We start from the raw sequence: 18,026 nt of genomic DNA on the forward strand, positions 1-18,026 counted from the left end.
CAGTATGTAAGTGTCCAGGAGAGGCAGCAGTAGTTTCTATCTAGGTCATTCTGGTTAGAGTGTGAGGATGACTGGGGTGGATGAGGAGTGTGTCTGAGACGATTTTTAAGATCTAGGGAGATGTACAGATTTGTGGTAAATATTGAGGAATAAAGTTGATTAGCCATATAATCAAGGTGTGGGACACAGTACAGTGGTGGAAACTAGACTTCGAGTTAGTCTTGGTGATGAGCAGTATGGTTTCATGCCAAGAAACAGCATTACAGATACAGCATTTGCTTTAAAAATATTGATGGAGTAGGATAGGAAAATTATATGTCAGGATTCTGAGAGAGGAAGCATGGTACTCTTTAAGGAAGAGTCTGGAGTAGCAAAAAAAGTATGATAGTGATGTGCAACATGTCTGACAGCTGTAAGACAGTGGGGAAGTGTTCCATAACAGTGTCAGAGGAGTTTAAGTGGAGGAGGGACTGCATCGGTGGAGGAGGGACTGTTGCAGTGGTGATGGACAGGCTAACAGATGACATTAGACAGGGATCTCTATGGACTATGATGTTTTTAGATGGCATTGTGACCTGTTGAGAGAAAAGAGCAGGTGGAGGGAAATCTAGAGCTGGAGGTATGCCCTGGAAGGGACAGGAATGAATGTAAGCTGCAACAACACAGAATACTTTACTGTAAATGACAGGGACCCAAGTGGAACAGTGAGGTTACATGAAGTTGGGGGAGAAAGCTGAGAGGAAGAAGGTGGACATACTTTGGGTCAATGAAAAGAACAAGAAGTTAGTTGGTGTGAGAAGAGAATGCAGAGAATAGGGTTAGATGAAGGAAGACGATTTGCAATGGTTACATTCGGAGGGGGAAGCCTAAAAGGACCTTTAATGCCTGGCCGCTTAATAAAAATGGTGTAATCTCAGCAGGCCTGGAGTAATATGGTATAGTTATGGTATGTGCTTTGATTAAAAAGTAGCTTTAAGAAAAAATACTTTAAGAAATGGACAAAAATCTTCAAATTTCAGCACAAAACATGTGAAACTGGATCTTAATGTGCAGGTGTTAATGATTTTTTTATCTTTTATTTTATCTTTTTGGATGGTTTTCAATAACTTGATTTCAATCCATATTTGTAGTCAGATATGTTTAGATACAAATCTAGCAATAGATGCGATAAATATTTTGGACAGGGACAGGTTGGGGACAGGTTAGGACATGTTGCTGTTGTTGAATGTGGGAAAACTGTTTATACTGTGTTGCTAGTCATACCCTTGCACCTTAATAGGTGTAAAAAGAGATGGTTGATTTTTCTGTTACACTTTTTGTGTTCTTATTTAAGCTGCCCTTCTTATTTAGCCTGTGTCTGCATTTTCAAAACCACTATATTCTCCCATTTGTCCTTTCTTTTCTCTGAAATTACTGCAGATGATTCGTATGCTGAGTATATAAAAGTGTGACATAATCATTCATGCCCCACCCCACGTTTATTTATGTGAAACAAAAATTAAACAAAAAGAGGATTTAAATCAATGCCTTGGCCTCCTTGGCACTCCAATTGTTTGCATTTGTTTCAAACATACTTTAGTCCTTTTTTAAAGAAGCATGGCCTTTTTTTCAATCCGTGTTGCCGAATTGTTAGAATTTACAGGTATCTCTTTGGTTTAGATAAAATGATAAAATATGTTGTACTATGATGGAATCTCGCCTTTTAAGACTATTTGCTGATGATTAATATACTTATTCATTTTTGTATGTATAGTCAAGCTCAAAAGTGTTCACATCCCTGGGGTATGAATAATTTTTAGCTTGATTATATGTATTTATTTACTTTTTGGGTATTTCTTTGTCTTGGGTACATTAAACTGTAGATGGTTCTCATCGTACCAAGAGACAAAGGAGTCCACAACAGTATTCCGACTTTTCATCTGCTCTGATGCATACAATCACAGCCGTGCCATCAGAAACTTTCTGGAGGTCGAAGGACTCAGTGCTGTGTCTAAAATCAGAGGCACAGCAGGTGAAGTGGAAGGGGAAGAATACGATTCCCTTGTGGTGCCCCACTTTTGCAGACAACTCTGTCAGACAGTGTTGTGGGTGTACATACTTTGGATTCCCAGTGAGATGGTCCATAATCCAGCTCACAGGACCTCTACCTGCATGGTTAACAACTTAGCGCCAAGCAGAGACGGCCTGATGGTGTTGAATGCACTGAGAAATCGAGGAACATCACTCTCAAAGTGCTTCCAGGCTGTTCCAAATGGGCATTGATATGATCCATCGGATAGACGATGACCTGATCAGGACCTGAGTTAGGATTAGCCTCACAAGTGTCTTCATTGCATGGGACATCAGGCCTGTAGTCCCAAAAAACACTAAGGAATGTTGTCTTAGGAACCAGGATGATACAAGACCACAGCAAGGAGACCCTCTGGAGACTAAGGCTCATCCTAAAAATATGGCAAAGGAAACCAGTGAGTTGTGCATTACGGGCCTTAAGAACATTTGGGCTCAAACCATGGGTAGACTTTGCTCAGCTGTCTGCAAGCCTGGTCCTCAATGAAGGTGATAGGTGGAGGAAGGGTGATGGGACTAGTGAGAGTGATAGGTGGATGAGGAGTGATAGGACTAGGGGTTCCAAACAACGAGGGATTGTTGACGGGTGAAGAGAAGTAAGAGAGAGAATGAGGACATTATAACTCTGGGGATGACAGGATGGGATCAGGCTAGCTAATTTGGGGTGAGTGGAAGCTACCGTGTCTAGTTTTGAAAAACAAAATCAACTCACTGGCTCTTTCTTCCAGCCTTTGTCACTGGTTAGCCAGAGTTTGCTATTTGTATAACAACGGACTGACCTAGCTAGAACAATGCAGTTGGTGCAGACGGTGATGTATCCGTTGGTGATCCCATCGGCGTTCTCTCCATCGAGCTCATAAAGTGCAGACCAGTCTATTGCCTCAAAACAACCTCACAATGTCTCCAATGTCCACAACCTCACAGACCTTGTGGGGCTGCCTCTTCATTAAGAGTAACAGGAGGGGGTGAGATGCACCAGATTATGGTCAGACCTACATAGTTGGGATAGGAACTGTATTTATCCATAGCGTTTGCATACAGACGACCAAGAATTATCTCCTCTCTGGTGTGCACGCTACATATTGAGTAAGGTTGGAGGGCATTGTCCAAAGTGATGTGATTGAAGTCACCCAAGATGGCTATGAATGCAGTCTGGTGTTTAGTATATCCAGGATATTTAGGATACCATTGCGCCACAAGCAACTGAGGGATTAGAGGAAGAAAGAATGTAGACAGCCACTTGGATGACATAAGAGAATTTCCTAGGGATGTGGTAGAGTCTCAGTCCTACCACAGAAAGTTCAATGTCCGGGGACAGATCTGCTCTTTGGTAGTCCACCGATTGTTGATCAAGATGGCCAGTCCCCCACAATTCCGTTGTTAAGTCCCAGGATAGATGTGTTCTCAGCATTTGATTCCCCCATGGAATCAAGATTATGAGAAGCACATCACACTACATTCCCTGTACTCCTTCTGACTACGTGAAAACGGAGTTCCATTGATTTTATTTTCCAGATGGGATAGATGGGAGACACGGCTTACATCTTCTTCTCTCAAGAAGCGTCTGCTGTCTCACCTCCTCTCTTTTCCTTCTCTGTCAACCACTTCTGCATCCGTGATATGTATCAGATCGGTCTGATCTCCAGAGTAATCTTACTGATGATTATTTTTGTCTAAAACAAGGACACATGTAATTGCACAGGCGTACAGGTATATGCAGTTACAGTTTGGGTGACAGACATTTTATTTCAGTATATCAGGGACTTACTATCAGTACTGACAGGTGAGTGAATCACCATTTTTTGTTAATTCTATCAATATGAGGTGAACTACATTCAAGAGAGGAGGAGCCTGGTATTGACACTGGCATGGTGGAATTGAGATTTGAAATAAGGGAAAGACATAGGTGACAGTCAAATGATCAGAGAGAGACTTAAACACTTAAGTATGCAATGTAGGAATTTGTTCTCAAGCAAAACCCAATTCTACAAGTTTTTGTTGCATATCCATATTACATTTGCAATACCTATGTATGTATTCTGCTGACTTACTTAACGCAAGATCTCTGTCACATTTTCCTTACCTGTAAATGTAGACTGAGTCAATAATGAGGTCCTGGGTTCAGTCCCCGGCATTTTCACTGTAAGTTGCTTTGGTTAAAAGTGTCTGCCAAATGACTGTAATGTAATGTGATGTAATGTAATAATTTAAAGCAAATCTTAGTTTCTTTGATCAAAGAGTCCATACCATAAATTACTCTGTTGGAAGGGTAAATAATTTTGACTATAGGAATTACCTCATCTACTTGATCCTTTCCACTCCTTGGTTAGCAAGATCCACACTACTAACCAAGCAAGAAATTTCAAGAAATTAGAAGCCAAGTTTGTTCAATGTTATTCATGTATGATACGGTGGAAAACAAGGGATTGTTTTTGCACTTTCTACTGTTCAGTCAAGACACATTTGTTAAAAAAAAACAAAAAAAAAAAACAGGAAACTTCCAATCCAGTTTTTTTACACAGTGCCTCATTACATTGTATACATTGATTATGTCACTGCCATATAATGTTTAACTGAATGACCAAAGTTGTTCTATGAAATTGATGCTAGACTAATTAAGAAGGGTCAACATCTAGAGATATATAGTGGATAACAAATAAGATGGACTCAATAGGCTCAGTTTCGATTCTATGTATTTAAAGAATTAACAGAAAACTTGCAATATAATTATACTGTTACCTTTAACTAGTATTCAAAAAAGGAAGATAATTAAAACAAATGTACACACCAATATAATTCAAGACATTGTTTAATTTTAAATGATTATTCTATATTTTTCATGGGCAAATATTAACTGTCCTCAATTGCAAAGATAAAGAAACATCCACAGCAAAATAATGCTTTTTAAATGTGTTCCTCTTCTTTTTACTTTTTTTCTTTTAATCATCTTATCTGTTTGTTAGCAAATCAATGAATTCCATCCACACTTATACACAGAAAGAAATATATTTATTGCACATATGGGAGTCTGTACACAGCAATTGAAGGCTTATAAAGTCCTTTATCCTGACACAAACCCATAGATCTGTTGACTTTGCTAAATGCAATTATTTTTCTGAACCATATTTTTTTTTGCAAGTTATTTGCCAGCAAACCAGCATAAAATGCACTATCAGCTGAACAATAACTGCATTAATATAGATATATAAAGCAGCATATTTTACTTATGAAGAACACATCATAATCTATCATATGTCTTAAAGTAAATATTCATAATAGATACATATGTAGATACTTGAAATAGATGCTGAATAAGAAAGGTGAGTCAAAGGAAGAAAGGACCCTTAAAAGGAAAACCAAGCAAAACACAGGTTCAGACTACTCATTGAAAAATGAATGTCTGACATTATTTTACATTTTTTCTCAGGAAGAGACTTAAAGAAAAACACATTTGAGTCTCATCATTTGTGAGATAAAGTAATCTCTGAGGCATGTAAAGATATTTTTCCAATATTGCATTAAGTGGATGGGGTTGGGGTTTGAGACAATGTGTGGTATTGTGTCCATGCGTCCATGCATGCATGGATGCCTTTGTGCTGGCCCCACATTTAAGCTGTAGATAACACTGGGACAAAGATTACTCTAACTGAGTCACACCTTACATAAAAAAAAAATGAATACTAAGTTATTTGAGAGTAATCTCAATGGTAATAGCTATCAAGGTAAGTAAACATCCTCAGCCACAGACACACTTTCAAACACATAGCCACAGGGACCTCAGAAATGTTAACTGACCTGATTTCTGGATACAGATATGGGGATTTTGTGTCAATTTCCTGTTTATATGACATTTTATAGTTCTAGTGTCTGTAAAACCATAGAAGTTTGGCATGTGGTGGTGTGTGTGACTCTGTTTGTGAGACTAATCTGTTATTGATTGTTTGCTCGCACGGCCAATGTCCATAATGCATTCTGGATTCTGGTTTATAAGGTCTCGGTTTGCCTGAACACATACACACCTCTGACAGTGCTTTGGACAGTGGGCAAAAGGTAAGACTTCAATCAGCTCTGAGCAGCTTTAGTTTTGTTCAACATGATCATGATTTTAACCTATTAGATAATACCCCAGGTATCAAAGAAAGGCTTTGGGTTTTGATGTGCTTTATTTAACATGTTCCCAACATCTCAGCAGATCTCATCTTTGGTGTTTCTAAAGAAATATTTTTCAGCCTCAGCAGCAATCATTATCTATTATCATGAGCTATTTCCATGGTCAAAACATTTATTTCCTGAGCAAAAAATCTAAACCTGCATGACATCTAATTTTTCAATATGAAAAACAACACAGTGTGGACAGATCAAATTTCAAATTAGATCAACCACAGCTTTAATACTAACAACAATTACGCTTTTACATTTTTACTACAAAATCAATTAAAAAAGTATGTTATTGTACGTTATTTTCTGTATTTTTAATTTCATTTTTAAATCATGTGTCCCCCTTGACCGGTTTAAAGAACATCAACTATAACCAAAACATAACTACAGTAATAGGAAAACAATAATAACAGTTTAAACATTATAAGAGTTTTTTTTTTTTTTTTGTCAAATGATTAATTTCCAATTTATTTATTTATTTAGCTGGTTCAAAAATATATCTTTTGATACAAAGAATTTAGTTGGAATTTAGATTCTACTAATATTGGTAACGTTGACTGATATAGAACACCTGCAAAATAGCCATAAAAAGCATGAAATATATAAGGAATTTTATGTGTGCAGGCACTTGTAAGAATTTTTCTATGCAGTGGAATCAAAATCAAAAGAGCAATGTTTGCTCTGTCTGTACTTGTCCTCTCATGATCTTCACAGCACATTAAACAGAACCACAATCTCATTCACTCAAACTGACACACGCACAAATGTAAGCATTCACCTTGTTTTTGTCTCCAAGACTAAATTAGGGTGCAGCCTAATTGCTTGAGTGATATGAGTGCAAAGATCAGGCCTGACTTGCATTTTTTACCACAACTACTGTTGTTTCCTCATCCACTTTAAAGTGCAATATCTTATTTATTGTCTCTTTCATGACCTTCAGATAACTTCGGTAGCCTGAAGCGGTAAATCTAAAACAATAAATCTAAAGATTTATTTATTTTTGTATCCTAATATCCACATGTGTACATTTTGCTAATGGGCTTTGTTAAACAAGTTTTTGAGCCCTTTGAGACATTGCCTTAAATCTGCTCAGTACCATTGATTAAACTTAATGTGGTTGGCCTTTGTAATCACTTTGTGTGTCTGTGTGTGTGTGTGTGTGTGTGTGTGTGAGTGTGTGTGTGTGCGCGCGCGCATGTACGTGCACATATGTGTGCATGCTGTGTTTTAGATGAGAAAAATCCGAGGTTTGGAGGTGACCCTAGCAGTGCTATTCGTTTTGATGTCAGTGGCAGCCATCACTCTTATCATTTTGTTTGTTACTGCACAGCCCGAGATAAATAAAGACGGTAGGTGATAAATTAATTAATACATACATAATAATGATAAGTAATGATAAGTAATTATTTTATGTTTTGATTGATTGGCATCAGATATTGTGTGCTTGTTTTGAACAGTTTCAGGAAAAATTGGGATTTTTATATATCTTTCTAAAAGTTGAAGAAACAGTATGTCACCATAGTTCCATATAAAATTTTTGAAGATTTCTTTTTAGCCCATTCATTAATTCATGGATTTCATTTGAAAGCATCAAAAGGCAAAGTAAACATCAGCTTACATACTTTTCAAGAGGAAGGTGTCCCCTGTGGATTTGCACCTCAGCCATCTGAGGTGCATCTGAGGGCACACTGTTATCTTGCAGGCACTTTTAAAAGGGGGAAGCTATGAATGTCTCGTATTGAGCATGAACACTTTCAAGGAAGTAGGTCGAGGAGTGGCTCCTGTGAGTGAAGTGTAAAGTGAAAAGGCTCAAATGACAATTTTATCAACTGTAAAATGATTTTGTTTTAAATAATATTCATGTAAAAAAGAGTGTTTGCCTTGCTATGAAATGTATATACGGTGTTCACATTAATAAAAGTTTATGATATTAATATATCTTAGTGAAGCTAACTGCAACGTAAACAGTACCTTAATGGCTTAGTCATGTCTCTATAAAGCAGTTGGTCTGTCATCTGATGGCCTTCTTTAATTCTAAGTGACTTTGGGGATTTTTTATTAAAAGTGCAAGGCTTGGAGGTTAGCCCTGATCTGCTCTGAGTTTAGTTTAAGAGGGATTGCAAGGGATCAGAGGAAAAACCTTAGGTCAACACTTTTCTGGGTATTGTTAGCCTATCAAAACTGGACATAAATTGCTAGATGCTATCTACACGTCCATTGAATCCATTACTTGTGATTAATTTCAGTTTTACAGAATGGCCTTTATTAGAATTAGTAATCCCATGGTCATCTGGTAGAGGGTTTGAATGAGGTTCATTATACATAATTACCCCTTATTGGCTGTTTTTCATTTTTATGTGTTAAATGGGTATCTCTTTTGAATTGCACACAGTGCAGCCATCAATGGCAATTGACATGATTAATGTTGTAACTTAATGTGTAACAGATAGACTGTATATTAAGCAGCCAGACATACACAGTGGTGGAAAAGACTAAATAATCCATCTTTTGACCTTTGCCAGGAACTGAGGAGGAATTCGTTCCTCAATGTCCAATTATTCCTCTAGCTGAAAGAGTGGATTGTTTTCCTGATGCTGGAGCCTCCAAAGTAAGTCTTTCAGACGTGTTAATTGTTTATTTATTCTATTCATATTATTGGATACTCTTTTTGTCTGGACTGTTTTAGAGCTGTGATGCATTCTGGTTGTTTTCATCACTGTGGGAATTGACTGATGCACTTTGATGTGTTTAATGGCATTTGCAATGATGATTATCATTCACTCTAACTATAATGTTTATAACAGAAATTATAATGATGAAAATTGAGTGATGGTATTTTCAAAATCATGAGATTTTCAACATTGTTATGGTGATTTACCAGCAAAAGTGTGAGCAGCGTGGATGTTGCTGGAGCCCATTGGATGAGAGAAATGTTCCATGGTGTTTCTTTCCAACCAACCATGGTTATATCCTGGATTCAGAGGACGACATGGACCCTTATGGTAAAATGAGAAAGCCCTTTCAAGAAAAACTAGAAAAAATACAAAAAATACACAAAAAACACCTGTACTGGATAGGATTAAAAAAGAGAAACAAAAAAACATATCAAATTAAATGGAACTCTCGGTCTCGGTCAGGGTTCCCGGTAATTACTATAACAGCAAAGTAGACAGACTAAGGATAAAGCTATGCAGTAGGACAAGTCCTTCAAGGTCTGGTTTAGGCCCTGATGATTGTATTCACAGAATTAACAGACCACAGATTGCTCTCATGACCCTGCATTTCTAAATGAACAAGTAGGTTTTACATTGACTATGGAGATTTGTAGGAATTACTTTGTTTCCACATGGACAAGAAAAAGGCGTGATATAAACAGCTGTTACAGTCTACATAGCTTATTAATAAAAAATATGAAAAAAATAATAAATATTACAAATTAATAGCACAGAATTAATAAGAAATGCCATCAGATATATAGTATTAATGTTTTCAGTCAAAAGATGAAACAAAATCCAGCCAAAGTGAACAAAATGAGGGTGCAGTATACTCATAAAATATGTCTACTGATTACTTAGATGACGCTCTGCAGCACTTAGCAGTCATTATAATTTATTAATAAGTTACTTGATCAGTGTACTCTACCAATTGCCACCAAGCACTCTGTGCCAAAGTACAATATAGCGGTAGAATTTTAAACTAAGCACGGACAGAGATTAAAATGCAAAAGAAATGTGCGATCTTCCCTTTGTAGGACTCATGAAGACGATAGAATAATAAATGAACGTTTAAACTATTGTGAGCTACAGGAAAAAGCCTGTAAAGGGACCATAAAAATGTTTTTAGCATTTTCAAGTACTCACACTCACTAACAACACGCTTACAGATGTAACGGTTGCACAATGCTCCAGTGAAATAAAAAGATAACCCCCTTGTGTCAGAAGAATATGGGTGGGGGTGGGGTTTGGTTGTTATTTAGGTGTTAAAGGTTTCATGTGTGGCAGTCATATTTTACGGTTGAAAGTGCTTCAATTAAAGTGTGAAGCTTGTTCATCTCATTCTTTCAACTCCTGCGACTACATTATTTTTGCATTGACTGGCTTAAGAGAATGAAAGTGTTGACTCTTTATTTCACATCAATAGAAGCTCAGTTGTTGTCAACAAGAAACAGGGAATTTGGATTCAGAAATCTGAAAGAGGGAAAAAAAATTACATACAGATAAGTTGCTTAATGTTTGCATACAGGTTATCATAATACTATTAAGTCCTTTATCAGTTACGATCTAAATTATACAGATTAACTGCAATAAAGACAATCGAAATCTAATTTTATGATTATACTCTTATCATATCAATATTAAACTTAATTATTTATCAGAATGGACTCTGGTCTGACATAGGGTCAATTAACATTTACTTCACTAGGATTTCATTACTATAAGTTTCATTACTATAAGAAATCCCCTTCTTAAATACATTTCAATTCCTTGATTCCTTGATGTGTCTGTAGTATAATTTCAATTCATGGTAAATATCAGTGTGCTTTGCTATATTTCACTAAATATTTATTCCATTTAGTAAGATTTATAAAATTGTTATCTCTTTTTTTAATTACAGTGCTGAAAGCCAAACTGAGAAGAATTGCCTCTCCATCTTTGTTTGGAGAAGATATCCAGAACCTGTCATTTTTTGCAGAAATGCAATCAAACAACCGTCTCCATTTTAAGGTGCACAATTGAATTAGCCATATCTTTTTCATCTCTTCACATCGTCTTAATCTATGTTTTGCATGTACAAAAGTCTTTGTACAAGTCTCGACACCCATACAGAAACTTTTTGAAACCCACAGCAGAAAATGCAAAATAATCTTGTCTGGTCATATTAATATCAGGGGCAATTTCATCACAGCTTGTTTAAGACAACCACTTTCAGAACAAAAGAGGAATAACAATCCACACAACAGGACACAAACAAAACTAGGACACATGAAGCTTTGTTCACACTGCATTTCTCCTCAGATCTATGATGCCCACAGGCAAAGGTTTGAAGTACCCCATGAGCACGTCAACAGCCTTAAAAGTCATCCATCCATCCCTGTCAGTGACATGTTGGCCATCAAACACAAGCCCTTTGGCCTTGCTGTGCACAGGAAGGAAAACAAAAAAGTCTTGTGAGTTTATATTTTTAATTTATCCTCTACTTCAATGAGGGGTGGTTACATGGGTATGCAACAATACCCTACTCTATATGTGAATCCCAATCCCATCCATCCATCCATCCATCCATTCATCCATTCATCCATCCATCCATCCATCCATCCATCCATCCATCCATCCATCCATCCACCGTCTTGCACTTATCCTGCACACAAGCCTATCCCAGCTGTCATTGGGCATTCACCCTGGACTGGTTGCCAGTCAATCACAGGGCCACATGTGCAGACAGACAACCATTCATTCACTCACTCATTCAGGTCAATTTTCCCATTTTTTTTTTCCATTTCAACCTGCTGCATGTTTTTGAATTGTGGGAGGAAACCGGAAAGTTCATGCAGATAGTTATTGTTTTTTTTTTTTGTTAGTATCGTTTTTAGTGTTAGTATTCTCTTGTTGTTGTATTGATGTTTTTGGTTTGTACATTATGAAGGGAAAACAAGATTTTCTACTACTACAAATTCTTAGACATTTTGAAAAACACACATGGAACTACATAAAGATAATATAAATTTATATCTGAAATGGAATAACGTCCTTAAAATGTCTTAACTTTTGACAAAATATTTGTATTTAACTAATGTTTAGCAAAGACTTAAATTTCTTTCTGTAAAGACTGATAATTACTTTTCTTGTACAGCATATATAGTACTGATTTTATGACCGTAGATTTAACATCAATAGTGTTTTACATCTCACAGTGTCATCTATCTATCTATCTATCTATCTATCTATCTATCTATCTATCTATCTATCTATCTATCTATCTATCTATCTATCTATCTATCTATCTATCTATCTATCTATCTATCTATCTATCTATCTACCTAGCTCTCTCTACATATATACATACATATGTATAGAGAGAGAGAGAGAGAGAGAGAGCACATATTTTACAAAAGACGTCACTCAAACAAGTATTTCCTGAAAATATGAACAAAAAAAAAAAAAAAACAATTCTCGTGAATAGTACTTTGGAGACTGAATGGCAGCAACTAATGGCCCAAAGGACAATAATACTAATGACAGAGCAAGGAAATGGTTAGAGCTGCTTATTGATGAATTTGATCATTTATGAATTAGATCATTTTGATTCACTCTTTTTAATGACATCTTAGATAATATTTTATTTATATTTTTTGTCCACAATGAATCACTGGTTTTGCAGGGTTTTATCATATCTTCATCAGATTGTAGTCCATTATGTCACTATTTTTAATTTAGATACCTGTCTTTATTATCATATACTTTTATCTCTATGAAGATACATTTATGACTTCATGTACTGATGCGTTCCCTAGGACTTAAAGTGACCTTTAACGAAAAACAATAAGATTGCCTCGGAGATTAGTTATTTAAGATACGTAAGAAATTGGTTGTGAGAATTGAAAGCAACGGCTCTCATAAGCCTGTTTTCACAAGACCAATTGTTATTTTAAAGATATTCCTACTAGATGATAGGTCAGACTTTCAGCCATCAAATTTACTTTTTTTTACAAGCCAGTGTATAATTAACTTTGTCCAAACCAGGTATAATCCTTGCTCTTTCAGCAAAATCTGAACATAAAATATAATACATACAGTTTGATTCCAATAGGGGTGTGTGGAGCATATTCTCTGGCTCCCTGATTTCCTCCTACATTTGTATGTCTCATTATTTTTGAAAGCTATTAAATGCTTTGGTTTTCCTTTGTTTTAATTGTATGATTTTTATTTATTTTTTTGATAGGTTTGATACAACAATGGCCCCACTCGTGTTTGCAAACCAGTACCTACAGATTTCTGCCAAACTGCCATCCCATAATATTTATGGCCTGGGAGAACATGTGCATCAACACTATCGCCATGACACAAATTGGAAAACTTGGCCTATTTTCACCAGGGATGCTTTTCCGAATGGAGTAAGGAAGCTCACACATTCAACTCGCTGCAGCGTCAGCTTACGATGTTAGCTACATTTTCTATTTAAGCCAATTTTTCCTTAATCATCGCCCATCCATATGTTTCCAGAGTGTATATTTATGCGTCATAAACAGAATAACACAATTTATGACTTGGGCAAATAACCATACCTGTTATATTTAATGTGTGTTATTGATTTATAAATGAAAATTTTGCTCATCTAAAAGCCCTTACACAAGCAGGATATATGTTTGATTGTGTAACTGACATTTGAGTTTACTCTCTCGTTTTGTATTCTTCAACCACCACCCCTTACCATTTTGTCATTTTGAAATGAAATCAGTCATTGAAGTCAACTTAAATACACATTTTTATTTCTTTGACTCTCACATCTGTGTCTCCTGCTCTTTATGCAGGGAACACATAACCTCTATGGACACTATCCCTTCTTTCTCTGTCTGGAAGATGGGAGTGGAAAGTCATTTGGGGTTTTTCTTATGAACAGCAATGCCATGGGTAAAAAGCAAGCACTCAAAAATATAAGAATACAGCAACATACAGAAATATGTGAATATGTCATCACTAAAGTACAGTCATGGCCAAAAGTTTGAGTGACACTTTCACAAAGTCTGTTCCTTCAGGGTGTTTAAGTGTTTCTATGGTTGTGTCATTCTCAAAACTTTTGGGCATGACTGTAGTTTGTCCCCAAGAAAGAAAACATAACCCTTTGTGTCAAATATTGCAAATTGCATATTAGTTTAGTGTTACAATTGATAAATACAATCCATTGACTTGGAAAGAGAAAAAGGAAAGAAAATGATAGAAATAATTAGGAAGGAGCAAAGAGAAAATAATAGAAAAGGGGAATAAAAATTAAAGCAATTCAAAATAAATTTGAAGAAAAGAGAATGTAGCAAAAAGCAACAGAACATTTCAAAACAGCCTGAGGCAACTAATACTCAGGGTTGTTTCCAATTCTTCAAAAATTAAAAAAAATATTGCTGACATATCAAAGGGATGATAACAAATCCGTTTCAGGCATCTTTAACTGCTTGAGCAAAATTATCTGGAGCCCTGCTGATACTTTTCTGTTCTTCTTGTCCATGCACTTTCAATATAATGGTATTTATCTAATGATATTTTTTTTATTTTTGACTTAATGCACATTTCACTGTTCTAATGTGAGAGGTGTTCTTTATCATCCCACGATTTTACCCTGTTCTTGGGTCAGGAGATGGGGATGACATTGCTTCTTGAAAGGAAAAAGCACATGGCCTTATTTGGCTCTAGATAGTGGCTTTGGAGTTGGGATAATTTGTCAGAGTTTGATAAAGATAAGTGGCTTGGAAATGTATGTAAATGACATAACAGTGCATCTTTACATTATTTTATTGATTTAATGGGCACATTTTTTATAAAACAAGTTCTCTGTTTTTGTCTTTTGTGATCATTTTCAGAAGTGACTTTGCAGCCTGCACCAGCTGTGACCTACAGAACTATTGGAGGGGTTCTTGACTTTTACATTTTTTTTGGAGACACACCAGAACAAGTGGTGCAAGAATTCCTTGATGTGAGACAAATTAAACTTCTTGTGATCAGACACACATGCATACACACACACACACACACACACACACACACACACACACACACACACACAAACACACACACTGTATAAGGGGTGGCAAACAATTAAACTATTATATCAAATTAATCACAGGGCCACTGTGGATTAATTTCTATTTATTGCATTTAATATCCAACCATTATTAATTATTTATGCATAAAATATTTATACATGTAATATGTTTGATTTTTAACTAAAGAACAAAATGAGGAATCTAGAATCAGAAACATAAAAGTAAATTATTAAATAATTCAAATAACGAAAAAGATGGGTAGATATACACACACATACAAACACACACACACACGCGCACACACACACACACACACATATATATATATATATATATATATATATATATATATATATATAATATATTACGGACACACAGATGCACTATGCATACATATATTTTGATGAGGTCTTCCTCTGCATTTAATACGTTTTTTTTTGTTATGCTTTTAGCTTATTGGCAGGCCTGTCATTCCTCCCTACTGGTCTTTGGGTTTCCAACTTTCTCGCTGGGACTATGGTAGCCTTAACGAGGTCAAGAAAACTGTGGAGAGGAACCGGGCCGTGGAGCTGCCTTATGTAAGGATCACATTTATATAAAGAATGTTAAAAGACACATGCACACTTTCATAAACCCTATAACTCCCTTCCTGTCACATGTGGCCTAATATTGAGAATTTTTTTATCTGCATCCCATATTGGAAGTCCATCCAAATCATTTCCTGTGCATTTTACGATGCAACTTGTTCTTGGGAATGTGAAGAGGATCAATATTTCACCTTGTGCACCCATTGTTAAATCTGAACCGTTCATAGACTGCGATGTAGTTCTGGTGGTAAGATTCCTAATCACTACATACAGACATAGTGGATTGGATGGGCTTCTAATTTGGACAGGGTAAGCCAGCTCTCAGTCAAATAATAGAGACACATGCTCTATAGGTTCAGTCAATTCACCATCTGAATGTTGGTTATTGTCAAAGATATATAAAGCCAGTTCCTTTCATTGTCTCATCCATCCCCATCGTAAGGTTGCTAAAACTAGTCAACATCTCTTTGTTTCTGCACAGCTTAGATATACCCAGCCTTGTCCACAGTACATGCAAGAAGTCCTGATGTTTGCTTTATTTATTCCTAATAATTACAGTATATATACAGCCCACCCTTACCTTATGCTTGTCTTCAAAAATGTACAACACCTTACCATCGCAAACACCCATCAATGATAGAACTTAGTGTTATCTTGAAGGTGAGAATCATTCTTTCCCTTTGGCTTTTCCCTTCGGGGGTCGCCACAGTGAATCAACCTTCTAAATCTAACCCTATTTTCTGTATACTCCTCTCTCACACCAACTTCCCTCATATCCTCCCTCACTACGTGCATAAATCTTGTATCTTGCAGGTGAGAATGAAGAAAGAAAATTAAGCCCATCCCAACATTTTTTGGGGATAATCATTGTGATATACAAAGGCATTAGGATGCAGCTGTTTCAATTATGGCTGTATTCAAGGAAATATTTAATATGTGTTACACAAACCACAGAGGACATTATCACAATGTCTCTAATGTCTAGATTTGATTAATCTTAGAATAAAGAATGGGCAAAGTCAAGAAAACCATCTGGTCTATCAATATGAATTAAATTTTGGCAGAAACAGACAGTCATAATATATAATCAAACTCTGCCAAAAAGACAAAATGTTCTCAAAAGAAATGTTAGTTGGAAAGTAGTAAATGCAAGGAGTAAAACCATAAACATTGTTTTTCAAACTAAAAGTGGCATCTGACAGCTTTTGCGATAATGGGCACAGAACAGTGGGAAGTATATGCTACATATTTTTGTCCATAAAAGATGTAAAGCCTCAATGAATGGGTAGGTAGGTGATGGTTGAGATCTGTACACTAAACTTCAGAGGATACCACAAAAAGTATTGCATTCACATAATAATACAAACATTAGAATTATTGTGCAATGATTGGCTTACATTTCAGGACAGCACTGGCTGAGCCAGCCTTGGGGTGACACAGAGCCTTGGGGTCTCCCTGAGCCGGTCCCACAAGCCCACATAAATGCCAAGGTTTGCATCAGGAAGGGCATTCAGCGTAAGACTTTTGCCAAAACCAAAAATGCAAATAGACCATAATACCCAGATCAAACCAGATCGGTCGAGACTCAGGTTAACGACTGCCATTGGTACCAATGACCTGCAAGGTACGAATTGAAACTGGGCTACTGTAGGTCAAAAAAGGAGAGTAAGAAGGCGTGTTCGGTACCAGAGACAGAAGTGGGAAGGCAAGAGTCTAGGACTGAGAGTAGGGACTTTAAATGTTGGTAATATGACAGGAAAAGGTAGAGAGTTGGTCGACATGATGCATAGAAGGAAAGTGGATATACTGTGTGTCCAGGTGACCAGGTGGAAAGGTAGTAAGGCCAGAAGCTTAGGAGCAGGCTTTAATTTGTACTATCATGGTACTGACAAGAAGAGAAATGGACTAGGAGTTAACTTCAAGGAGGAGTTTGTTTGGAACGTTCTGGAGGTGAGAAGAATATCAGACAGACCTATGAGTCTGAAACTGGAAATTGAAGGTGTGATGCTCAATGTTGATAGTGGCTATGCCCCTCAGGTGAGATGTGAGTTTGAAGAAGGAGAAGTTCTGGAATGAGCTAGATGAAGTGATGCAGAATATCCCCAGTGATGAGAGAATAGTAATTGGGGCAGACTTCAACGGACATGTTGGAGAAAGCAATAGAGGGGATGAAGAAATGATGGGCAGATTTGCTATACAGGATAGGAACGCAGAGGGAAAGATGGTGGTAGATTTTGCAAAAAGGATGGAAAAGGCTGTAGTGAACACTTTTTTCCACAAAAGACAGGAACATAGGGTAAATTATAAGAGATGAGATAGGAGCACGCAGGTAGACTACATCTTGTATAGACGAGGTCACCTGAAAGAGAACAGTGACTGCAAAGTAGTTGGAGGTGAAAGTATAGCCAGACAGCAGAGGATGCTGGTTTAAAGGATGACTCCGGTGACAAGGAAGATCAAGA

General features: G+C 36.7%; 1 protein-coding gene across 1 annotated transcript in view; it reads left to right on the plus strand.

The window, feature by feature from the left end:
• Positions 1-5,730: 5,730 nt before the first annotated feature.
• si (sucrase-isomaltase) overlaps positions 5,731-18,026 on the plus strand; it is a 116,736-nt gene continuing 104,440 nt past the window's right edge. Inside the window, exons 1-11 of the mRNA XM_086164385.1 lie at positions 5,731-5,789; positions 6,059-6,117; positions 7,457-7,574; positions 8,748-8,833; positions 9,107-9,227; positions 10,840-10,949; positions 11,241-11,392; positions 13,165-13,336; positions 13,754-13,853; positions 14,795-14,907; positions 15,430-15,555. Of these exons, the coding sequence (XP_086020511.1) occupies positions 5,741-5,789; positions 6,059-6,117; positions 7,457-7,574; positions 8,748-8,833; positions 9,107-9,227; positions 10,840-10,949; positions 11,241-11,392; positions 13,165-13,336; positions 13,754-13,853; positions 14,795-14,907; positions 15,430-15,555 (1,206 nt within the window). The 5' untranslated portion in view covers positions 5,731-5,740. The remainder of the gene's footprint in view (positions 5,790-6,058; positions 6,118-7,456; positions 7,575-8,747; positions 8,834-9,106; positions 9,228-10,839; positions 10,950-11,240; positions 11,393-13,164; positions 13,337-13,753; positions 13,854-14,794; positions 14,908-15,429; positions 15,556-18,026) is intronic.

The sequence above is a fragment of the Fistularia commersonii genome, chromosome 18 (genome assembly GCF_037954325.1).
Source record: "Fistularia commersonii isolate RoL2024-O1a breed Wild chromosome 18, RoL_Fcom_v1.0, whole genome shotgun sequence".
NCBI classification, from domain to species: Eukaryota; Metazoa; Chordata; class Actinopteri; order Syngnathiformes; family Fistulariidae; genus Fistularia; species Fistularia commersonii.